The sequence below is a fragment of the Malaclemys terrapin genome, chromosome 7, assembly GCF_027887155.1.
Source record: "Malaclemys terrapin pileata isolate rMalTer1 chromosome 7, rMalTer1.hap1, whole genome shotgun sequence".
Classification (NCBI taxonomy): Eukaryota; Metazoa; Chordata; order Testudines; family Emydidae; genus Malaclemys; species Malaclemys terrapin.
In genome coordinates this window covers 96,290,590-96,313,576 of record NC_071511.1, presented here as the reverse complement: position 1 = coordinate 96,313,576, position 22,987 = coordinate 96,290,590, and the positions used below count along the sequence as shown (strand labels likewise).

The window sequence follows — 22,987 nt, the reverse complement described above, 5'->3', positions numbered from 1 at the left end:
TGGAGTGAGCTCCTGGCCCATTGGAGTCTATGCTTGTACCACTGAATTTAGTGGAAACAGGCTTGCTCCTCAGGTTTTAGATGGTATTGAAGGGAGACAATGTATTAAAAATGCTAAAGACTTATTTTACATACTTGTCTTATGTCCTCAGGGCCGGCTCCAGGGTTTTGGCCGCTCCAAGCAGCCAAACAAACAAACAAACAAACAAAAAAGCCGTGATCGCAATCTGCGGCGGCAATGTGGCGGGACGTCCTTTGCTCTGAGCAGGAGTGAGGGACCGTCCGCCGAATTGCCGCCGAACAGCTGGACGTGCCGCCCCTCTCCGAAGTGGCCGTCCCAAGCACCTGCTTGGTAAGCTGGTGCCTGGAGCCGGCCCTGTATGTCCTGATGGAAAACTGTTTCGTTCCTGAAGGGTAACAGCAGCTTTCAGCTATTTACTATCTAATGACCAGGCAAGAAATAGTAATTGGGGACAGAGTAAACGTGGCTGCTTGCTGAGAATGTTATGCCTGAGGGAGTAACTGGTATACTAAGAGGATGATTGATGTTTGTGGAACATGGGAAACTAGAATCAAAGGTCAGGCTGCCCGTTCTGGATACAACTCTCCTGTTGATGGAACCTTAGAATAATATTGTTATCTTAGTATTCAGCTGCTTTCTAACATCATTTAGCACATTGACACCATTTACTAGTGGTTGGATTAAATTCTGTCCACATTCCTTAATGTTTGTAGAAGATGCTTTTCATCAGCTAATGGCCTATTATTCTCGTATTTCCTATATTTATATTGTGTTTTGATTTTTTTGACATCTATAAATCTTCAGTGGCTTTGTAGCAAGTCTGTCTGTTACAGGATAGTATCTTGTGAAACTCCTTAGTCTTGTGTCTCCTTAAAATTCTATATATTTTAATGGAAAGCATGGTCACAGTATGCAAGCGCAGATGTCATTAGTATTAATAGGAGTTATACGTGTGCAATGCTTAAAGCCAATGGCCTGATACTGTCCCTGAGAAGTGGGATACTTTTCCCACCCATATTGCCATGGTGTCATACTGTAGTCACACAGTGACTAATGCCATTTTCAGCCTCTTTAGAGCACAGTGTTGTAGCTTAAAATTTAATAGATTAATGTGCAACCAGTCAAAAATTGAAACTTCTCTCCAAGAGAAATTCTTATTCTGTAGTTCTAGCTCTGTAATGTCTCATTTTTTCTCATTGCATTTACCAGATCCAAATGTGTACTGCAGATTTTGAGAATGAAAAGCTTGATCGCCAGAGCTTGCAGCATCAGTTGAATAAAGTTCTTAAGGAGCTACGCAAGGCAAGGGAGCAAATAACACGACTGGAGCCCTTGGTGAGTGCTGAATGTCTTACAGCTGAATTCAAGCAGTCTGCCTTCACCAGGGGTCTTATTTCTGTACATATGCATGGAACTCCTATAGGTGATGGAGCTGCTTGCACTCATCAGTGAGAGAATAAACCCCAAAGCCTGTAGATCACTCAATAGAAAAACTGAGGAATAGGCAAGAGTAACTTAGTAAACCCCTGGCTATGTGATTCTCCTGAAGTGCTCCTTCCCCTGATTGTGTGTCCTTGACTAGAATTTTTTTGAAGCTACTTATTGATCATGGTTTTGTGCATCCTTCTCTTCATTAGGTTCGTTTAGATCACTTACATATACACAGTCTCCCTTAGCTGGCTGCTGCTCCCTCTAATTCTGTTATTACAGTGGTGGGTGGCTGTGTAACCCTAAGGTAAATATGTGTTACGTGTCATTTGTCAGAGGCTGATCTGTTCTTCATTTTGCCTCCCCGGCTCCAAAAGCCACTTGAGCAAGAGGGAATGGAAGGATGGCACTAGCGCTGCAGTCGTTTTATCTTAAGCCAGTTTAAGAGACTAATACCATGGGCTTTGCAGTCATGCAAAAGACTGGTGCTGCAGGCAAATAGCACTAGAATAAAAATGTTTGTTTTCCTCAAAGGTGCTCACTCCTTCATTCCCAACCCCACTGGAAAATGGTAGAACAGAACACTTCACAAGAAAGAGTAAAAGAAACAGTATTTTACACTCTGCTGTATCTTATCCCGAATGCTGTATTTTTCCCATGCGCCTGCAGGCCACGCTCTTGTTGTTAAAGCAACAGGTCTTGCCCTAATAACAGCAGTTAGCTGTATACTGGTTGGTGGGTGGGGAAGAACTATTCATGTCTTTGGTATCCCAGTGCCCCTCAGCTTTGACAGGAACAGTGGTCACTTCTGATACACATTGTGGGGAATGGAACTGCTGCCAGGGAAGCTAGTGTTCTGTGTACCTAGAGCAGGAGTACTGCTAGATGCAGGGCAGCAGACTACTAGCCAGCCTGAAACTTGCTCGTTACAGAATATTGGGCTGCCATATTCCTGCAGCCTTGTACTTCAATGTAAATGTAGTTTGCAAGCCAGCAGCTGTGAACATCCATGAGCTAGAAGCTCTTCAGAACAAGGTACTAATAGTTCGGCCATCTTTGGTGTATACTCTTGGATTGTGCTCAACTTTTCTTGTTTCCCCACAAAATTGATATACACAATAATTTAAAGGGACATAAACTTGAAACCTAGTCAGGTTCAAAAAGAGTTAAAAGAAATGTTAGGAGCTACAACTGCACTCAGAGCCCATTAGCAATATTTGTGGTTGTACAGCTAATTTTATTGCTATTTTTAAATGTTCTTTCCCCAAATGCTGTGAGTGTGCAGGACTTCACCTATTGGATACAACTGTGCTGTCAAATGCACCCTGTATAGTACACTTTAGGCTGCCGATTTTCTGTGACTATAATGGCTTCAATTGAAAACTTTTTTTTCAGAAACTCCAAGAATTTGGACGTACAGAGCCATCAAATGGTTTGCAAGCAGCATTCGAAGATATGTTGACAATAAAAGACAAAAATCCCTCACTGAAACGTTCAAATCTACTTGATGAAAGCTTCCTTGAGTGTCCCAGATGTAAAGTACAGTATCCAACAAGCCAGCATAGAGAGTTACTAGCTCATATTGATTTCTGTGCAGATTAAGCTCCAAATGGAATTGCCATATGTATACTGCATTTTAAATGCAGCCAGGATTCTATCCTGCAAAAGGAAAAAATGGCTTTTTAACTCCTTTTATTTTTTTAAGGTTGTATAAAAGACTAGCACATTAGTTTCATATTCCGATTTAACAAAAATGGAAAATTATTGTAATTTATTTTGCTTTGTATAAATATTTCACTCAGCATTTTTGTGAAAAGTTATCTGGAACCACAAGTTCAGTGAATGAGAATTTATCAGAAATAGGAATATTTTAAAATGGTAAACTACTGACTTTGTTTTTGCACTATTAAAGCTATGTATTGGGGCCAGTAGAAATAACAGCTAACTCCCATAAACTGTCTTCCTCTATTTCCCATACCCAGCTACCTTGCTCCACATAAACAGGCCTCAAAATGAAGAGTGACATACTTCTAGAGCCTCATAGCTAGAACCACCATAATTGAGAATAGCTATATAAATTTGGTTTTGGCCCTAATACAATAATTGCATTCCACTAGAGAATAGGTTCAACATCTTGATACCGTAAACTGTTTTGCAAGAGGAGTTAAGATGTTTTTTCTACTGATGGGTGGTGTTTTCAATGTGTGTCTTACTCAGCACTCTCTTGTATCAAACAATCTGGTGCGAGCTAGGGCTGTTATGGAAATGGTGGTCAGTGAGCAAACTCTTCTCAAACCAATATTAAATGTGGAAAACAAATTTCTTCCCAGCAAATATTAGTCTACTGAAAAATTGGAAGCCCCAGTTTCAGAGAGCAACCAGGCACCTTTTTAGAAGCTGAAATGTCAGTTTATTATGTTGAAGCACACTCCTGTTTGCACTTCTATATCCTACTTCTTAAAGTTGGGAAATATAACTTACCAGAAAACCTGTTTTACTTCTGTGGGGGGTTTTAAGAGTCCCTATTTTGCAAATGGAATATTAATAAAATGCAGTTGGGTTTCTCATTCTGAAGTCACTGTACTTTTTTTTTTTTTTTTAATAATAAGGAAAACTAATAAAGGCTTGCACACTGATAAGTAATACTGTGGCAAATTATGCCCTTTGCAAAACTGTCACTGTTGTTAGTGTTTTGCTCTATTTGAACCTGCGATGGATTCTTCTAGGTAAGAAGGGGGGGAGGGATAGCTCAGTGGTTTGAGCATTGGCCCGCTAAACCCAGGGTTGTGAGTTCAATCCTTGAGGGGACTACTTGGGGATCTGGGGCAAAATCAGTACTTGGTCCTGCTAGTGAAGGCAGGGGGCTGGACTCGATGACCTTTCAAGGTCCCTTCCAGTTCTAGGAGATGGGATATCTCCATTAATTTTAATTTCTTCTATATATGTAATTAGAAATGTCTAATAGTGCTTAAATACTAGATTCATCTTGAACTTCCTTAGAATTGTTTCTATCTTGAACAGTGGTGGTCTTTTTATAAAAAGGTTAACTTCTTACCACATACCTATGAGTACCTAGGAAGATAGGAATTGCCATAATGGATGAAAGGCCATGGTCCATCTTGTCCAATATCCTGTCTCTGATAGTGGCCAGTACCAGATGGTGCAAGAACCCCAATGAAGGTCTCATCCTAATAGTTAGAGATATGTCTTAAATCTTGAAGATTGAGGGGTTTTGTTCCTTCCAAAACTTGGTTTGCATTTACTATTATAATGCTGGATGATACCATTATCCATCCCTTGGAATCTTACCAAGTTCTTGATCTTTGTGATGTTCTGTGGCTTAGTTCTATAGTCCAATTACACATTGAGTGAAAAAGTATTTTCTCATCAGTATTGAATTTAACTTTCAATGTCTCTGCATTGTCACCTTGTTTGTGTGAGGAGACAGGGAGAACAGAAGTTCCCGATCTCCCTTCTCCATCATTTGTTATTTTATATACTTGTATCATGTCTCCTTCATGAGTTTTTCCATGCCTCTAATTGATTGGTGCCCTTCTCTGAACCCCTTTTATTTCTGCAATATCCTTTTTGAGATGGGGTGACCAGAACGGCACTCAGTATTCCAGGTGAGTGCTTACAATCAATTTATATAATAGCATAAAAATATTTTCCATATTATTCTCCACTCTATTCCTTATGCATCCTAACATCCAGCTTGCTTTTTTTGACTACAGCTGATCATTGAGCAGAAGGCTTCATCAAGTTGTCCTGAGGCCCAGGTACTTTTCCTGACTGGATAGTTAATTTAGAAACCTGTAAGCATATGAGCAGTTCATTTCTCCCCCCCACCCCTGTATTACTTCTGTATTACTTTACATCTATCAATACTGAGCTTCATCTGTCATCATGCTGCCCATTCACCTCCTTTGATTAAGTCCCTCTGAAGTAGAGTGAGGTGAATAATGGGGTATTCAATTCGCTGGCTATTTTGAAAAAAAAATTTAAAAGGCGTTTTAGGTCAAACTGAAAATGACATTTTTTCAGTGAATCAGTAGAGAATTTGAGTGAAAACTAATTCAGCTGTTTCAACAGTGTCAAAATGAAACATTTTGTTTTGCATTTTCACAAAAGCAAAGGAAACACGATTCACAAAACGAAGGTGTGGGGAGGGAAGTAGTGCCTGCCATATAAGCTTTAACCTAATGGTTAGAGCACTCACCTGGTTATTTCCCCCTCCCCACCATGTAGCAGGGATTTGCACTTGGGTCTCCCCCACTGCAGGAGCATGCCCTGTGGGGGTTGCCTCACTCTCCTCTTGAAGCTGTTCCGCTTTTTATAACCAATTAATCATTGGAGCAGGAACTTGAACTTAGATCTGTTATATCCTGGGTAAGTGGTGCACCTACCAGGCTATAAGGTCATTCTCGCTCTTGTTCCCTGGCCCAATGACTACATTGTCATTCATAATAGGTGAGAACAGATTTTTTTTTCTTTAATAAAATAGTTGTATAACAACCCTTCAGTTGCAGCTATTTTCAAATACCAAGATCATCATCCTTTAAAAACCACCATTTCATCTCCTAACCATATGTTTGCTCATGTAAGTCTGTCTTTAATTTCCGTGTTCTTATCTGTTTCTTTGCTAAAACCTCCTTAGCGTATTGCCTAGCTGTTTTATTTGCCATGTGCAAATAAGACTTTTATAAATGTCTTCATGCAAGAAATGCAATAAACAATTTGTTCCCAACTATTCAATTAAAATTCAGTAAGAAGGCACATTGTTTAACTATACATGTGAGGAAGACTATCAAGTTGAAGCACACAGACACATTTAGAGTTGGTCATGTGTCACCGTGCACCTGAAAAGAATCATGGAAACAAAAACACAGTGCCTTCAGGGGATCTATAGAGAACAGATTCTCCCTCTAAAGTGTAGCAGAGAAGGGATGGAGGATTACACAATTAAAATATGCCAACAGAGCTGATGTAAAAAGCATTTTAATATTGACCTGGCTTGCACTGTCACATCCTGTTTTGATACAACTCGAAGAGCTTTCAAATCTACGCAGCCAGTTTGGATTGAACAAAATTAAAGACTGGTAATAAGCTACTATGTGATCACATCCTTACATTTGAGATTTTTACCTTATTCAAAGTTATGGTTCCACACCCACTAACTAGGGTCCTTGATTTCAAAAGGGCTAACTTTAAATAATTAAGGGAATTAGTCAGGAAAGTGGACTGGACTAAAGAATTCAAGGATCTGAATGTGGAGGAGACTTAGTTTCTGTAACTTTGAAAAAGTAAATTCTATCTAAAGCAGGGGTCGGCAACCTTTCAGAAGTGGTGCCAAGTCTTCATTTATTCACTCTAATTTAAGGTTTTGCGTGCCAGTCATACACTTTAATGTTTTTAGAAGGTCTCTCTTTAAGTCTATAATATATAACTAAATTGTTGTTGTATGTAAAGTAAATAAGGTTTTTTAAATGTTTAAGAAGCTTTATTTAAAATTAAATTAAAATGCAGAGCCCCCCGGACTGGTGGCCAGGACCCAGACAGCGTGGGAGTGCCACTGAAAATCAGCTCATGTGCCACCTTTGGCAAGCATGCCCCTGATCTAAAGCTTACATCCCAAGCAAGGGGGGAAATTTTCATATGGAAAGGTTTCAGACCAAGCTGGATGAGCAAGCATCTCAAACAGGTGATTGAGAGAAAGCAGAAAGCCTACAAGAATGGAAGATGAAATGGATCAGCAAGGAAAGCTACCACTTGGAAGTCAGAAAGTGTAGGGATAAAGTGAGAATTGCCAAAAGCCAAACAGAGTTGGAGCTTGCAAAGGGAATTAAAACCAATAGTAACAAGTTCTATAGCAGTATCAATAAGAACAAAACAAGGAAAGAAGTGGAACCGCTAAACATTGATGATGGGGTGGAGATTAAAGATCATCATAGTTTGGCCCAACAGCTAAACAAACACTTTGCCTTAGTTTTTAATGAGGCTAATGCACAAGGGCCTGTAAAAGGGATTGTTTTTTACCCTCATCTGAAAAAAAATCTCATCAATATAGTTTTGGTAGCTGCATTGACCTTTTTCTTATATACAGTACATATGATACTCCTCGGGGAATTCTGCATCACTGCGCATGCGCAGAATTTATGTCCCCCACAGATTTCTTTGTTTCCCTGCAGAAAAATGACTTTCTGATGTGGAAACAAAGGAAAGCCACAAAACCCGGTCCTGTGACCCTCCCTAGCAGTATGTTTTGGGTGCCCAGGCCAGCTGACAGAGACGTAAATCACTGGGGCCAGGGCAGGACTGGGGAAGATATGGCTGGTGGCTCTGACCCTGCGCTGAGCTCAGCGGCTAGTCCCAGCTGGGCGGGGAGGACGGGACTTCCTCTTCCCCTGCACAGCATCTGGGGCTGGGTCAGACCCACTCCCTGATTTCTCCCCAGGCTGTAGGAAGCTCTGCAAACTCCCCCCATCCCCTACCCTTCGCTTCCTGCACCCATCGTGCCTCAGCTGCTCCCACATCCGTTCAACCCCCATGCATCCAAACCACCTCATACCCAGACCCTCCCACTGAGCCCCACTCAGATCTGACCCTCCCCCGATGAACCCCACTCCCCATGCACCTGGACTACCCTGAAGACCAACCCGCACCCACATCCCCAACCTACTGAGCCCCAACTAGATGCACCTGGATCCCAACCCCACTGAGCCCCAGTTCTCCAGCATCTGGACACTCCCACTGAGCCCCCTGCACACCCAGACCCCCCAGCTGAGCTCTATCCCTACTCCACTCAGACCCCCCCTGCTAGCCCTAACCGCCTTCACCTGGACCCCTCTGCAGAGTCCCATTGCCATTGCACCCAGAACCCCCCAACAAGCCCCTGTGCAGCCAGATCCCCCACTGATCATCCTCACCCAGATTGCCCCACACTGAACCCTCTCAACCCACCCTGAACTCCTCCCACGCTAAGCCCCTCCACACTTGGATCCTGCCTTGCTGAGCCTGCCTACCCACACCTGGTGCAACTGGCGCAGAGGGGCAGGGCTCTGGGGTGTTTCTGGGGCAGGCCCGGTCCTTGCACTGTGTCAAGGTTGGGTGCAGCCTCACTGCTGAGTCTGTCCCCCAAGGGGATGGGGAGCTGCACAGTGATCTCCCACCTCTGTGCAGCCAGTGGTCTGTGCTCCCCAATGCCATAAGAACAAGAACATAAGAATGGCCATACTGGGTCTGATCAAAGGTCCATCCAGCCCAGTATCCTGTCTACCGATGCCAGGTGTCCCAGAGGGAGTGAACCTAACAGGTAATGATCAAGTGATCTCTCTCTTGCCATCCATCTCCATCCTCTGACAAACAGAGGCTAGGGACACCATTCCTTACCCATCCTGGCTAATAGCCATTAATGGACTTCACCTCCATGAATTTATCTAATTCTCTTTTAAACCCTGTTATAGTCCTAGCCTTCACAACCTCCTCAGGCAAGGAGTTCCACAGGTTGACTGTGTGCTGTGTGAAGAAGAACTTCCTTTTATTTGTTTTAAACCTGCTGCCTACTAATTTCATTTGGTGGCCCCTAGTTCTTATATTATGGGAACAAGTAAATAACTTTTCCTTATTCACTTCCTCCACACCACTCATGATTTTATATACCTCTATCATATCCCCCATTAGTCTCCTCTTTTCCAAGCTGAAGAGTCCTAGCCTCTTTAATCTCTCCTCATATGGGATCCGTTCCAAACCCCTAATAATTTTTGTTGCCCTTCTCTGAATCTTTTCTTATGCCAGTATATCTTTTTTGAGATGAGACCACATTTATACACAGTATTTCAGATGTGGGCGTACTGTAGGAGCAGGGTTTTATAATTGTACTATGAGAATTAATGTATGATTTGATTTTTATCCTGCCAGACACCCTTTTTGAATAGCAGAAAGGAATGACAGACCAGAACAATCCTTATGACAGATTATGGTCACCCTTTTGTTTTAGGATAAGTTATAATGTCTACTATGGTTTCCTATATGTATTGCAAATTAGGCACTCTAGTTAAATATACATTTCTTTGTTTTAAGGTTTTAGTAAGTAAGAGACAGGATCTTGTATCTATGTTAAGGAGATTAGAGGAATATTGAGGGCCTGAAGCCCCAATGTGAATTGTTTTAGTTAAAAGATTTAGCAAGGCTTGATTTACAATGTATTCTGCTGAATATAAAATGCTGTCTGTATACCTTTGAAGGTTTCTGTAAGAAATTGTTTGTGTGAATGAGTGCATGCATCAGGAAAAGATAAGGTGTGAAAGTCATCACAAATGTCCAGATGGTCAAGAAAAAGTGAGTGACTTGGAAAAACCAGGAGACAATCAGAAAACATCCATTGTATCTGATGCTAAACATGTTAGCAGCATTGACGACCTCAGAGGTGAGGCAGGCACCCCCGAAGGTGAGACAACAAATAGGAGATAACAATGGGAAGCCCGACAATAACCATCAAATGATAACACCACTTAAGGACTAATGATTACAGGATGACATTGCAAAATGCATGGACTCAAATGGGAATTTACAGCTGGGGTGTTTTGCCATGGAACTCTGGGTTCAGTCCTGCAAAGCCTCGCAGCATCGGATCGCGACCGACAAGAGCCCAGCTCCTCACTCGTGCTTAATCTAACTGGCCATTAGATTGACTCGAGCTACAACAGGCTGGTAACTATAAATATCAACTGGCAGGAGAGAGAGAGAGAGAGAGTGTGTGTGTGTGTGTGTGTGTGTGACTAAAAAGCATATGCTAACTGTTGTATTTCAATAAATTCAGTGTTTTTGCCTTCTCCTCTATAAAGATCCCATGTGCTTTGTATAGCATAACAGTATCATGGATTTATATAAGGGAAATAAGATATTCTCTGTCTTATTCTCTATCCCGTTTTTAATGATTCCCAATATCCTGTTTGCTTTTTTGACTGCTGCCGCACACTGCGTGGACGTTTTCAGCAAACTATCCATGGTGACTCCAAGATCTCTTTCCTGATTAGTTGTAGCTAAATTAGCCCCCATCATATTGTATGTATAGTTGGGGTTATTTTTTCCAATGTGCATTACTTTACATTTATCCACATTAAATTTAATTTGCCATTTTGTTGCCCAATTACTTAGTTTTGTGAGATCTTTTTGAAGTTCTTCACGGTCTGCTTTGGTCTTAACTATCTTGAGCAGTTTAGTATCATCTGCAAACTTAGCCACCTCACTATTTACCCCTTTCTCCAGATCATTTATGAATAAGTTGAATAGGATTGGTCCTAGGACTGACCCTTGGGGAACACCACTAGTTACCCCTCTCCATTCTGAAAATTTACTATTTATTCCTACCCTTTGTTCCCTGTCTTTTAACCAGTTCTCACTCCATTAAAGGATTTTCCCTCTTCCTGCTGGAGTCTCCACATTTATTTGACAAAAGTTGCAGAATTTTAAAATATTGTGTCCAGAATTTTTAATTTTTTGGCACAGAATGCCCTGAGAAGCAATATGTGTATAAAATGTGTACTGTATACAACATATATATTTCACTAAAATAATATTACCAACAAAAACCAGAGTTAGCCATATGTAACAAATCCATCATTCTACGCTATTTTATCCCATCCCTCCTGGCTATTTTGAGACCTAGATGAATGTGATCATTTCACCACATGCAAAATTAGCAGTGATGGCACCTGGAGCCAGTATGACAGTTTATTTTGTCTTGCTCTACAGTTGCAAACTGGCTGCTGTCAGCCAGTGATAACCTGAGCTCACATAGTTTCCCTGATGCAAACTCCTAGTCTGGACAGGTAAAGCCACTTTAAGCAGTAATTTGCACTAGTGTAGCTTACCCCTGCTTGAAAATGGAGTAAATGGCACAGGTGCACATAGCTGCACTGAATGGCAACTCTCCAGTGCACATAAATCCGTATTCCCAGGAACTAGGGGCTCTTCCAGACCCTATAAATTCCAATGGATGAGTGAGGTTTCTAATTAAGAAGTGATTACACTTCCACAATCAGTAACTACAGGATCAAATGGAAAAAGGCACTAGTTCAAGCTCAGAGGTGAGTGTCACATTTGAAGTTCTGAAACCAAACAGATTGTGAGATGTGACAAGCATTTATCAAACTCCCAGAACTCAGAAATGGCAGGGTGAGTCACTTCAAAGGGCCACAGACTAAGTCGTTGTGAGCTTTTCCTCTCTGTTCCAAATATCCCAACCTCCAAGACTTGCCATCCCTCCCTGTGCCCCCATCTACCCCAAAAGGATTATCCTTTCACCCATATACACCTTTTAGGACCCCTAGTAAGCTACAACTCACATAACTTCACTCATGCATGGCTTCTGATCCCACCTCTCCATGCAAAAGCTGCTCACAGTTCCTAGGCAGAAGTAGTTTCAAGGGCTCCTCCCCTGAACTCAGCAATGTGGGCCCTTGCTTCACCTCCCCACCCTGATACCACCATTTGGAATGGTGGTGGCAGGTGTCTCCTCCCTTCCTTCTCAAAGAGGCAGAGGCATAGAGCTCCCATTCCACTACAGCAGTGGCAGCAGGGGAGAAGGGCCTCCTGTACTTATCCCAGCAGTCAAGATATATCTACTTGGGTTATTAGCCAGGCATCCAGCACTCTTCTGCCACAAGCACACAGTCATGTACTGAGGCAGTGTTGGCAGGGCCACCTACAGAAGCAGGGCTTGGCATTAACACCCGCACTGAACTGCCTGGGGAAGTTTCCCACTTAAGAGATACTGTTTCAGAGATACTGCCTGCAAACTTAAGGTTCTACCTGTGAATTGGTTAACCTTGGTTCACATTATCCAGCCGTTCTTCCCAACGATCAGGTATAAAAGCTTAGATTCTGTAATCACATGCCTCCAGGAGCTGGGGCTTTAGGCAGGGAGCAGGCCAATGGGTTGCCTCATGGAGTCCTGTGCAAAGAAGAAGCTATGCTAGCATGCACCACACCAGCAGCAAAACTGTGTCCTTTTCTTGTCCATTCCTAATCACAGCAGCTGTATCCTAGATCAGTGGTTCTCAACCAGGGGTACATGTACCCCTGAGAATACTCAGTGGTCTTCCAGGGAGTACACCAACTCCTCTAGATATTTGCCTAGTCTTACAACAGGCTACATAAAAAGCTCTAGCAAAGTCAGTACAAACTAAAATTTCATAGACGATGATGTGTTTATACTGCTCTGTATACTAGATACTGAAATGTGAGTACACCTCTACCTCGATATAACACTGTCCTCGGGAGCCAAAAAATCTTACCGCATTATAGGTGAAACCGCGTTATATTGAACTTACTTTGATCCACCAGAGTGCATAGCCCCCACCCCCCGGAGCACTGCTTTACTGCGTTATATCCGAATTCGTGTTATATCGGGCCGCATTATATCGAGGTAGAGGTGTACCAGATTTATATTCCAATTGATTTATTTTATAATTATATGGTAAATATAAGAAAGTGAGCAATTTTTTAGTAATAGAGTGCTGTGACACTTTTGTATTTTTATTTCTGATTTTCTAAGTTTTAAGTGAGGTGAAACTTGGAGGTACACAAGACAAATCAGACTCTTGAAGGGTACAGTAGTCTGGAAAGGTTGAGAGCCTCTGTCCTAGATCATAAATTGATCCACTAGGCTGGTGTGTGCAACAGAGAGCATGCAAGCATGCATACTGTTAAACCCCTACTTATCACCTGCACATCCAACCCTTGTTCTCACCTCAGTGTCTCCTGTTCTTTGACCCTATGTTGCAGGATTGAGACCTATAACTTTAAATTTCTTTTTTGATTTTTTTTACTAAGCTTTCAAGTAATGATCTGTGCTGACATATCATGCTCTATGTGAAATATCAGTGAGATCAGTTTCTTTTGGGAGACTTGAGAGATGGAAGAGTTTGAAAAAATCAGATTGATAATGCAAAAGTAGCTTCAGTTTTAGTTATGGAGCCACTACCACCGCTCCATACTAAAATTCCATTATTCTTTAAAGTGACTTCTATGTCACCGGTAAAGTCACTGAGGCAAAATAATGCTAACAAACCTCCAAGCAAAGTACTTTCAACATACAGTACATAAATTTATCTTTGTTCTCTAGACAGGGAATCTGGCTGGTGATAAATATTTAATTACTAATAGTTATTACTTAGTGATAGAACATCAGGTGTGCACAGAACTTTATAGAATTATGATTTAATTAGATCCTTGTGGTGAATAGTTTGCAATCTAAATTAGCTGGATGTTATACAAGCGAGCAGAGGATGAGGCAAGACTGACCAACAATAGACTAAGAAAAAGAAGTTGATATAAAGGAGATGTTTAAACTTGCAATACCAGTGAATTACTGGGAGCAAATTGTTAGCCTCCATTGCTGTCTGAGGCCTAACCTACAGGAAAGGTGGTTTTTTTTCCCAGTACATAATTTTTTCTGCTATAAGTATAGAGGTATAACTCAACTGGAAAAAAAATATTCACACTGCTTTATCTAAAGAAACTTAAGCTACTTCCCTTACAAATCATAGCAAACACACAGCACTGCACTTTTAAAAAATAAATGCACAGCATTCTGGGCAGGTATCAGCTTCTAGGTTTAGTATGGTTATTTATTGTGGGCTTCTTAGTGGATGTCTAGGACTTGGGCAGGGGGAAGATGTCAAACTTCCATGAGTCCTGCCACTGGATCCCATAATTTGTCTGGTTTTCACAAGCAAGCACAATTTTCAGAATGTTTCAGTTTCAAATAAATTGTCAGACTAACAGCAGACAGCAGAGAGGGATCAGTGTTGAACCCTGCAATCCTAACCATTATGAATTCAAACAGGGTGCTCTAGATGTATTGGCAATAGCCCAGGTGGGTAGCCTTGGAGGAGATGGAAGATCACCACGATGACACTGCGTAACTATTGCTAGAGGAGCAGAATGATGAACCCCGGGGGTTACGTCTGCCTGACATTTTCCTGGACCATTTTCACTCAGGGGAACATCACTTTTGGGCCCAGCCAGCCAGGACTGATTGGTGGGACAGGGTAGTGTTGCAGACCTGCTGTCACTTGCAGTGGCTGCAGAACTTCAGGAAGCAGAAGGCCATTTTCCTGGCACAGAGCAGCAGTGCCAGAACACCAACTGAGACGCCCTCTGTGGCCAACACCATCTGGAAGATGCCAAAGAGATCTTGGCTGTCAAAGGGAATTTTCTCCTGATCAGAGACTGTTGCTGCCTTTGTGGTTTCTGAAGGCATATCTGTCTCAGCATGAGCCATGGCCAAACTGTCCAACATAAACAGGGTTCTGTGGTGGCAAAAATCCAGTCTAGCTCCTCATAGTAAGCACATGTACTAGGAGCTTTGCTAGAGGTCTTGGACAGCTTTGTAATTCTGCCGCCTGCAGCTACTTGGCTTTGCCCTGGCATTGGCCTGTGTCCCAGGAGTACGCCTTCTCCTGCATCTGTCCTCTAACCACCAATAGAGCTTGGCATTCCAGTGACTATTGGAAGGATAAACATGAACCTGCGCTTCTCCCCAGAGTACAAGAACATCCAAGATCTCTTGACATAATCACATAGAAGCATGGAACATGCTGACGTTAATGGACTTGGTGCCTGTGAACTTACTACATGCTGGGGATGTGCTTGGCTGTGTGCCAGCATTTAAACAGAGGTGGGGGGACATCTGGTCAAGGTAATCCCAGAGTAGTGGAGGGTATCACCACACAGCCCAATCCAGAACCCAGATAGTCCAATCCAGATGTGAAGCAATGCACTGTGGGACAGCACTGGAGGACTACCTAAAGCAGTATAGTTAATTCAAAATGGGGCTGCATTAAAACAAACCTTACAGCAGCAACCTTATGCTTTCCAAAATAGTTATTGTTATGTAAAGCCTCTGCTTAATCGAGTAGAATGCGATTGTAAGATTTGTAACTTTTCAGTCATTGCTAGTATGATCATTAAGTTCTGTAACCTTTTGCAAACTTTGTAACTTTAGTTATTGTTAGCATAGCCTTTTAAGTTTTGTAACGTTTGCAAGCTTTGTAACCTTTTCAATTACCACTTGTATAAACCTCCAGACTTTGTAATATTCCATCACGCAATCAGAGAGAGTGTGAACAAGGGAGTGTGTGTGGGAGATAAGGGAGTATGAACAAGGGAGCGTATGTGGGACTAGGCAGAGAGGAACTGCAAGGGGAAAAGGGCCAGGAGACAGGTGTGTCTGATGTAATCTGCCCTGAGAAGGCAATCATGGGGTGCTATAAAGAAAAGAAGAACCTGGTATGCATGAAAGGAACAAGGGCTGGAAATGCTTCTCGGTGACGGACAGAAAAGGGAAACTCAGTGTACGTGACACGAGCCGCCCAGTTCCAAAAAGGAAGAAGGCATGCACACAAGGCTGCTCCTTCTTGACCTGCTCGCTGGCCCGGATCCATGTCTGCAGGCGAACACACCAGATCTACTATGCCTCAGCTTCTCGGCTTCCTCTGCTGTCTCCGGTAACTCTCCGCCTGTGTGAGTGTGTGGGTGCATGAGGGTATGAATGCGATGAATGTGGGAATGCATGAATAAGCTGCATCCCTTTTCTGTTTGATCCAATAGCAGCATTTAATAAAACCAATATAAGTGTAACCCTGGGTTGTTTTCTAGGGAAACTGAGGTAACAGTTCTGTCCCTGCCAAAACATATTACTTATTGCAGAATAAGATGAAGGATTAAAAAGGAAAAAAATCATTTGTGTGGTGACACAAGATAAATTATGTTAAAAACAAAAAACCTAAAGCTGCTCAGAAAAAGTGTTTTTATGTAGACAAGGCCTGAGTCACCTATGAGCTTGAAGCCTTTTGTCATGATGATGAGTCAACATCCCTAATTTTATGATCTCAAAGAACTTAGCAAACATTAAGCAGCACAGCACACCTATTAAGTTGATAAGTACTATTTACCCATTGTGATACAGGTGCATTGGATGACTTCCCACAATCAAGCTCTGCAAGAGACAGTGTAACCAAAACAAGGGTCTTTGTTGGGTCAAGTGTTCACAAAAAAACAAGCATTGCGCAATCCAACAGGTCCCTCCTTCCGGGAATAGTCTTTCTCTAGAGAAGTAAATAAACTGAGCTATCCCTTTTTTCAATGAAACTCTTCCTGGTTGTCACAAGATCATAAAACAGCCATTGGCTTCTGGTGTAAATCCCTGGCAGTCAGAGAGAAGTAAGAAAGAATCAGACCCATTGTTCAGGAATAAAACAAAGTCCTTCTTGTCCAGAAGCTATCTAGGGTCATGTGGACCACAATTATTTTCTACCAAGAACCAAGTGGACTCCTTACTGACTCAAGGCTTCAATCATTTCCAGGCAGAGAAGAGTTTACTTTCTCCAGGAAAAAGGACGTAGCTGGACCCTACCTCCTTTTCCCAAGTGCTTGGGTAGTTTCTGCAGGCTAGAGCTTGTTCTCTTCTCTAGGTATTCTGTTACCCGCTTCCTGTCATGGCCAAGTGAGTTACATACAGTTCATAACATCTGAATTGTTATTGTGGGCAGTAACATAGGTATTGGGTTGACCTCAGCTAGCTCCTTTGGATACGTCTACTCAGCAATTAAACACCTGTAGAGGGCCTGGGTCAGCTGACTCCGGCTCACAGGGCTCAGGCTGCAGGCTGTAAAACGGCTGTGCAGACATTCGGGCTGGATGCTGAGCTCTGGGACCCTGTGAGAAGGGAGGATTACAGAGCCCAGGCTCCAGCCAGAGTCTGAATGTCTACACAGCAATTTTTAGTCCTGCAGCTTGAGTCCCGTGAGCCCCAGTTAGGGGACCAGGCCAGGTGCAGTCATGCTGCCGGTCTTTTATTCCAGTGTAGAGGGCCGCATTAACCTTTTATGGGCCTGGCACCAAACATATTTGTGGGCCCCGATGGGGGTAATGGAATATGGTGCTGGGAGGTGGGTCCCCTGAGCAAGGGGCAATGGGGCATGGCATGGCAGGGGCGGCCCTGCTCTGCCCAGCCCAGTTCAAGGGCACTGTATACAAACCAGCAGTCACCAGATGCACACTGACCTGCCCACCCCTGTGCTGCCAGTATGCCCCTTCCTCTCGGGGGTGGGCCCGTGTTGTCTCACACAGCACCCAACAACCCCTGACTCCATATGCCCAGCATCCCCCAGACCTACTATGCTCAGCACCCCCCCAGACCCTCCACCACAAATGCACAGCACCTTGCACACCACCACCTGTGCCCAGCGCCCCCCTACACAGCCCCACCATTCTGACCCAGCACACTCTCCCACAGCCCCACCACAACTGCCAAGCCCCCCCCACAGAACCCCCACTCTCTAGTGCCCCAACACACACAGATCTCCGCCAGGCCCCACTGTGCAGTGCACTTCCCCACAGCCCCACCACAACTACACAGCACCTCACTCAGACCCCCCCCCAATGCCCAGCACCTCAACACACACAGACCTCCCCCACTGTCCCCCCAGAAGGCTCTCACCACTGCCTAGCAGGCCAAAACACACAAGCCTGCCCCACAGCCCCACCACCTCACAGCCCAGCACCCCCTCATAGACACCCCACCCCCAGAAACTGACTCTCCCACACCCTGACCTCTGGCCGCACTCACCAGCTCTGCTGGGAGGTGACTATGTCTGCCAGGCTGAACTGGCAGTGCAGCCAGGGCCAGTCCAGTGCCGGGATGAGGAATTGCTCTGGTCTCTTGGGAGTGGTGTGATCAGCCAGGCCAGGGTCTGCCCCTGCCCTGGCTGGACTCCCTCAGGACTCACTTGCCTGGAGGTAGGGTGACCATATGTCCCGTTTTGGCCAGAGCCAGGACAGGCTCCTTTTTAAGCTCTGTCCCAGCTGTCCCGACTTTTTTGACAAAAATGGGCATTTGTCCTGTTTGCTCATGCCAGCTGATCAGTTGGCAAAAGCAAATGAACAAATGCCCAGTTTACCAAAAAAGTGAGGTGCACCACCCTAGTGGGGTGCAAAGGAATGTGTGTGGGTGGGTGATGGTGATGCAATATGCCAGGCAGCAGGGCTTGTGGGGGGGGTCAACCCCAGCCCCGGCAGCAGTGCATGGAGCTCGGGGGGAAGAAGGGGTCAGCCCCAGTCCCCGTCAGTGTGGAGCTGACAGGGCTCAGCAGCTCCCAGCCAGGCAGCATGAGGCTCCAGCTCTCAGCTCCAGATGCGGGCAGCACAGGGCATGGAGCTGGGGGGAGGGGGGAGTCAGCCCCAGGCAGTGGTGGCTCTGGCAAGCCCTGCGGGGGGCAGAGGGTCAGCCAGGGCCGGCGCAACCCATTAGGTGACCTAGGCGGTCACCTAGGGGACTACAATTTGGGGGGGCGGTGACCATGGCAGTATTTCGGTGGCGGGACCTTCTGCCGCCTCTTTTGGGGGGGCGGCATTTCGTGGCGGGGCCTTCCTCCGCCTAGGGCAGCAGAAAAGCTGGCGGCGCTCCGGGGTCAGCTCAGGTGAGCCCCTAGCTGTCCCATTCGGAATATGGTCACCCTGGGGGGGCCCAGCCAAGCCCCCCCGCCACTGCCCTCCACATTAGCCGAGACTGGCCCAGCTTCTCCATTGGTCCCAGGCGGCTTGGCTTCGGGGTCAGAGGCAGCTGATGCCCCCAAAAGTGGCGGGCAGCAGAGACCGCCTGGAGCTGCAGTGGGGTCTGTCCAAAGGGCAGATAGAGACCCTTGGTTGGCCTGCGAGCCAACAGAAGCAAGTGGTAGGTGTGGGACAGGGGACGAGGGGGTGGAGAAGAGCTGACGTGGCCTTGGAGTGTAACCCAAGCCAAGCGAGCCAGGCTGGGGCCCCTTTGGAGCCTGGCCCTACTGCCATGGCACCACTGGCACCAGTGTAAATCCAGTACTGCCAGTGTAGACATACCCACAGAGGTTAAAAACTACCTGTGCCTTGTGTCTACTAGGCTGTTTACATCGTGATCTATCAGGCGTTAATTATTGCCATGTAAAAACACATTTTTTTTTCTGCAATGAAGACAAGGTCTTTGCAGGGAGGGGACGAGGGGGAGAGAAGCTGAATGGGTCAGTTACACCTCTCAGGAAGATTCATCTCCATGGGGGTGTTCTGATTCTTCTGAGAAGATCCCTGAGATGAGTGGGCCACTTCACACCTCTACTGACCTCCTTCAGTGTAGAGCATTTCCCCCTAAACTAGCTCCTGAAGTAGAATATGGAGTCTGGGGCATCTCCTTCCCCTCTTGCTGCCTCTAGATGGTAGATGTGCTTCTCATAGCCCATGAGTTATCACACCTGCCTTCTTCCCAGTGGCACCTTTAACTGTACTGGGGCATGGAGGGGCCAGGAGGAGAGACGAGCTTGTAGTTAAGTGGCAATGAAGTGTTCCAAGGAAGCCTCCTTCTGTCCCCCTCCCCCAATCAGAGGCGCACCTCAACCATGCCCTCCTCACTACTATCACCACTTCCTCAAAAACAAAGGAAAGTCTCTGGCAAAAAGCTTCATTAACACTAAGTTAAGGTTGACTGGCAGTGCCTCATACTCCTCTGGAATGTTGGTTGTAACCACAGTTAAACGTCTGAAAACCAGGAAGTACAAAGTTATGGACAAACAAATTTAAACTTCTTAAAAACCAGGAAACACAGAGTTATGATGCACATCAGCCCTAGTCTGCAACTTTAGCGACCCCTTGAAAGATATCATAGCGCTCTATTCATCCAGAGACTATGGAGTACTGTGGGGACACAGCACTTAGGTACAGTATGAGAAACTGACAGATCATGTCCACACTGTGACAAAAGTGCTATTTAGGGCAAGCTTAGTGAATAACAGCTAGCTACATTTGGCTTATACTCAATCACTTCACCTACTCAGAACAACCAACCCAGATGTTACCACCCACTTGATCCTTCTCTTAAAGATTTCCCCTGAACCTCACCTGCACTTACCTCTGCCCTGCAGTGCATATATGCTACCGGATTGTTACAGATCGCCACAGCAAGAATAGATTGTGGTGCTCCCCTCTCTGCCCAACTGACATACTCTATGCAGAAAGGAGGGTCCATTATCTTTTTCATTGCAGCACTATCTGTGTCAATCTGCTGCAAGTAAACCCTGCACCGAACAAGACATCTGTTCCTAACACAGTGAAGGGCAGTTGGCGCCCATGTGGCTGAGGTGTACCTTAACTCTCTGGTTCCTGGTTTTCAGAGGTTTACATATAAATGCATTCAATGTTTTGGAAGTATATTAGGGATTGCTGGTCAATCTTAAATCTGCATTAACGAAGTTCTTGGGCAATAAATAGATCACTTAATTAAGAGGAGCTTAAATTACTTGCCAAAACACAGAGACAAACTGTGAGACCCTGAAAAGCTCTACAAGAGCCTTCCCTTCCAGGCCCTTGCTATTACTGCTAGACAACAATCCTTTCCTTCATATCCAAGAGCTCATTTCCTCCTCAGTATTCCCCCAAACACCTCATTATGCTGAACTCTCTGTTTCGTTGGCTAAATACCACCTCACTTTTCTTTTGGAGGAAAGACTTTTTCCCCCAGAGCCATAGATTTTCTTTTGGCTTGTGTACCTGGGCAAAGCAATGATTATTTTCTTTGTACCAAATATTTTTCTTGCTCAGCTCCACTCTAGGGTTCCTGGCCATATGATGGAGTACTGAGACCAGTAGTCATTTAGCTGCTGGTTATTTGATAGGCTCATACCAACTAAATGAGAGATCCTCCTTCACACCCAGTGACAAAGGTACCGGTAATCATCTTTCAAAAAGATAAAAAAATATATCCTTCCTTCTTTCCCAGGGTAGTCCCAGAATTCTCAAGCTCTTTGCGCATACCTTTTTTCTCTTTAGCTCATTCTTGACTGACAGTATCTTGTTTTTTCCTCAGTAATATTGCTGCAATTATGCAAATTGCAACTGCTGTTTCTCTTCTGTTCCTGTTTTCTTTTCCAGTCTGGGTTTTCTTCATTTTCATCTTCACCCAGAACTGGACAAACAGGTCCTTCTCCTGCCCCAGTGGAGTTTGCCATAGACATCACTGAGAAAAGAATTTGTGTTTAGCTTTATTTGCATTTGCTACATGCCCTCCAATTTCCGACTAAAGTAATGTTCAGTGTTTTATAACTCTCTATGCATAGTGCAATCAGGCTGTTTGGGAACTCACTCCTAGCTACATACTATCTTATATTCAAAAGTGACATCCCTGCTTCAGATGAGGACAGTGCCGAGGACTGTGGGGCTTATTTTCTAGTTTCACTAAAGGTCCAGTCCTGGGAGGTGCTGAAATCAGTGGGAATTGAAAGGGACTCGGTACATCTCAGGAGGCTTTAAGCATCTCAGGAGATCAGCCCCAATACCTATGTCCTGTACCCATGGTTTTGCCTAGGAAGAATCTCTCTTGGTATTATTAGGTAGTTTGCTGTGATTATTCACAATATGATGCACAGAATTCTTAAACCTGGCAAATGAGAGTACAGCAAAACCTGTGCTTCTGACTACTTGCTATCTGCAGCCACCTGTGTTGATGGCTGGCTGGTATCTCAGTGTTTGAAAGGTTTCCTATTGCCTTCATTTAAGTTCATAATGCAGTAGGCAGCCACTTGCTTAAAGCATTTCCCGTTATTTGTACATTTGTCCACTTTTCAGATTCAAAGATTTTAAAGCCAGCAATGATCATCTAGTTTGACCTCCTGCATAATCTGGGTCCTACATTTCACCAAGTGATTCCTGCACATAATCCAAAAACAGTTATGTAAATTGCCCCTCCGTCATCCTCCTTAGTGAGCCAGAATAGATAATATTAGCAATTTCAAGAGCAGGGATTATTTTAATGTGAAGGATGTTAATTAAAGTTGCTTTAAATTTTGCACTGGAAGTGGGAAAGGCATTGGTTAGTGCATACGTGAAAGATGACTATTTTTGTCATACTTTATTAAGTGTCCTGTTATAATGGTCAACAATTCTGGATTCCCTTTTAATGCCATTAACAGGTTTCATTACAGGTACCTTTGCATAGTAACTCATCATATCCAATATAATGTTGGAGAAATGGTCTGAGTTAAACAGGATGAAGTTTAACAAAGACAAATGCAAAGTGCTCCACTTAGGAAGGAAAAATCAATTTCACACATACAGAATGGGAAAAGACTGTCTAGGAAGGAGTACGGCAGAAAGGGATCTAGGGGTTATAGTGGACCACAAGCTAAATATGAGTCAACAGTGTGATGCTGTTGCAAAAAAAGCAAACATGATTCTGGGATGCATTAACAGGTGTGTTGTGAGCAAGACACGAGAAGTCATTCTTCCGCTCTACTCTGCTCTGGTTAGGCCTCAGCTGGAGTATTGTGTCCAGTTCTGGGCGCCGCATTTTAAAAAAGATGTGGAGAAACTGGAAAGGGTCCAAAGAAGAGCAACAAGAATGATTAAAGGTCTTGAGAACATGACCTATGAAGGAAGGCTGAAAGAATTGGGTTTGTTTAGTTTGGAAAAGAGAAGACTGAGAGGGGACATGATAGCAGTTTTCAGGTATATA

General features: G+C 44.1%; 1 protein-coding gene across 2 annotated transcripts in view; it reads left to right on the top strand.

Annotated features, from left to right (window-relative positions):
* Positions 1-4,017, top strand: part of CEP55 (centrosomal protein 55) — a 34,654-nt gene extending 30,637 nt beyond the window's left edge. For both annotated transcript variants that reach the window (XM_054035066.1, XM_054035067.1), the window contains exons 8-9: positions 1,231-1,356; positions 2,845-4,017. In XM_054035066.1, coding sequence (XP_053891041.1) covers positions 1,231-1,356; positions 2,845-3,051 — 333 coding nt within the window. In that variant the 3' untranslated portion in view covers positions 3,052-4,017. The remainder of the gene's footprint in view (positions 1-1,230; positions 1,357-2,844) is intronic.
* The last annotated feature ends 18,970 nt before the right edge of the window (positions 4,018-22,987 follow it).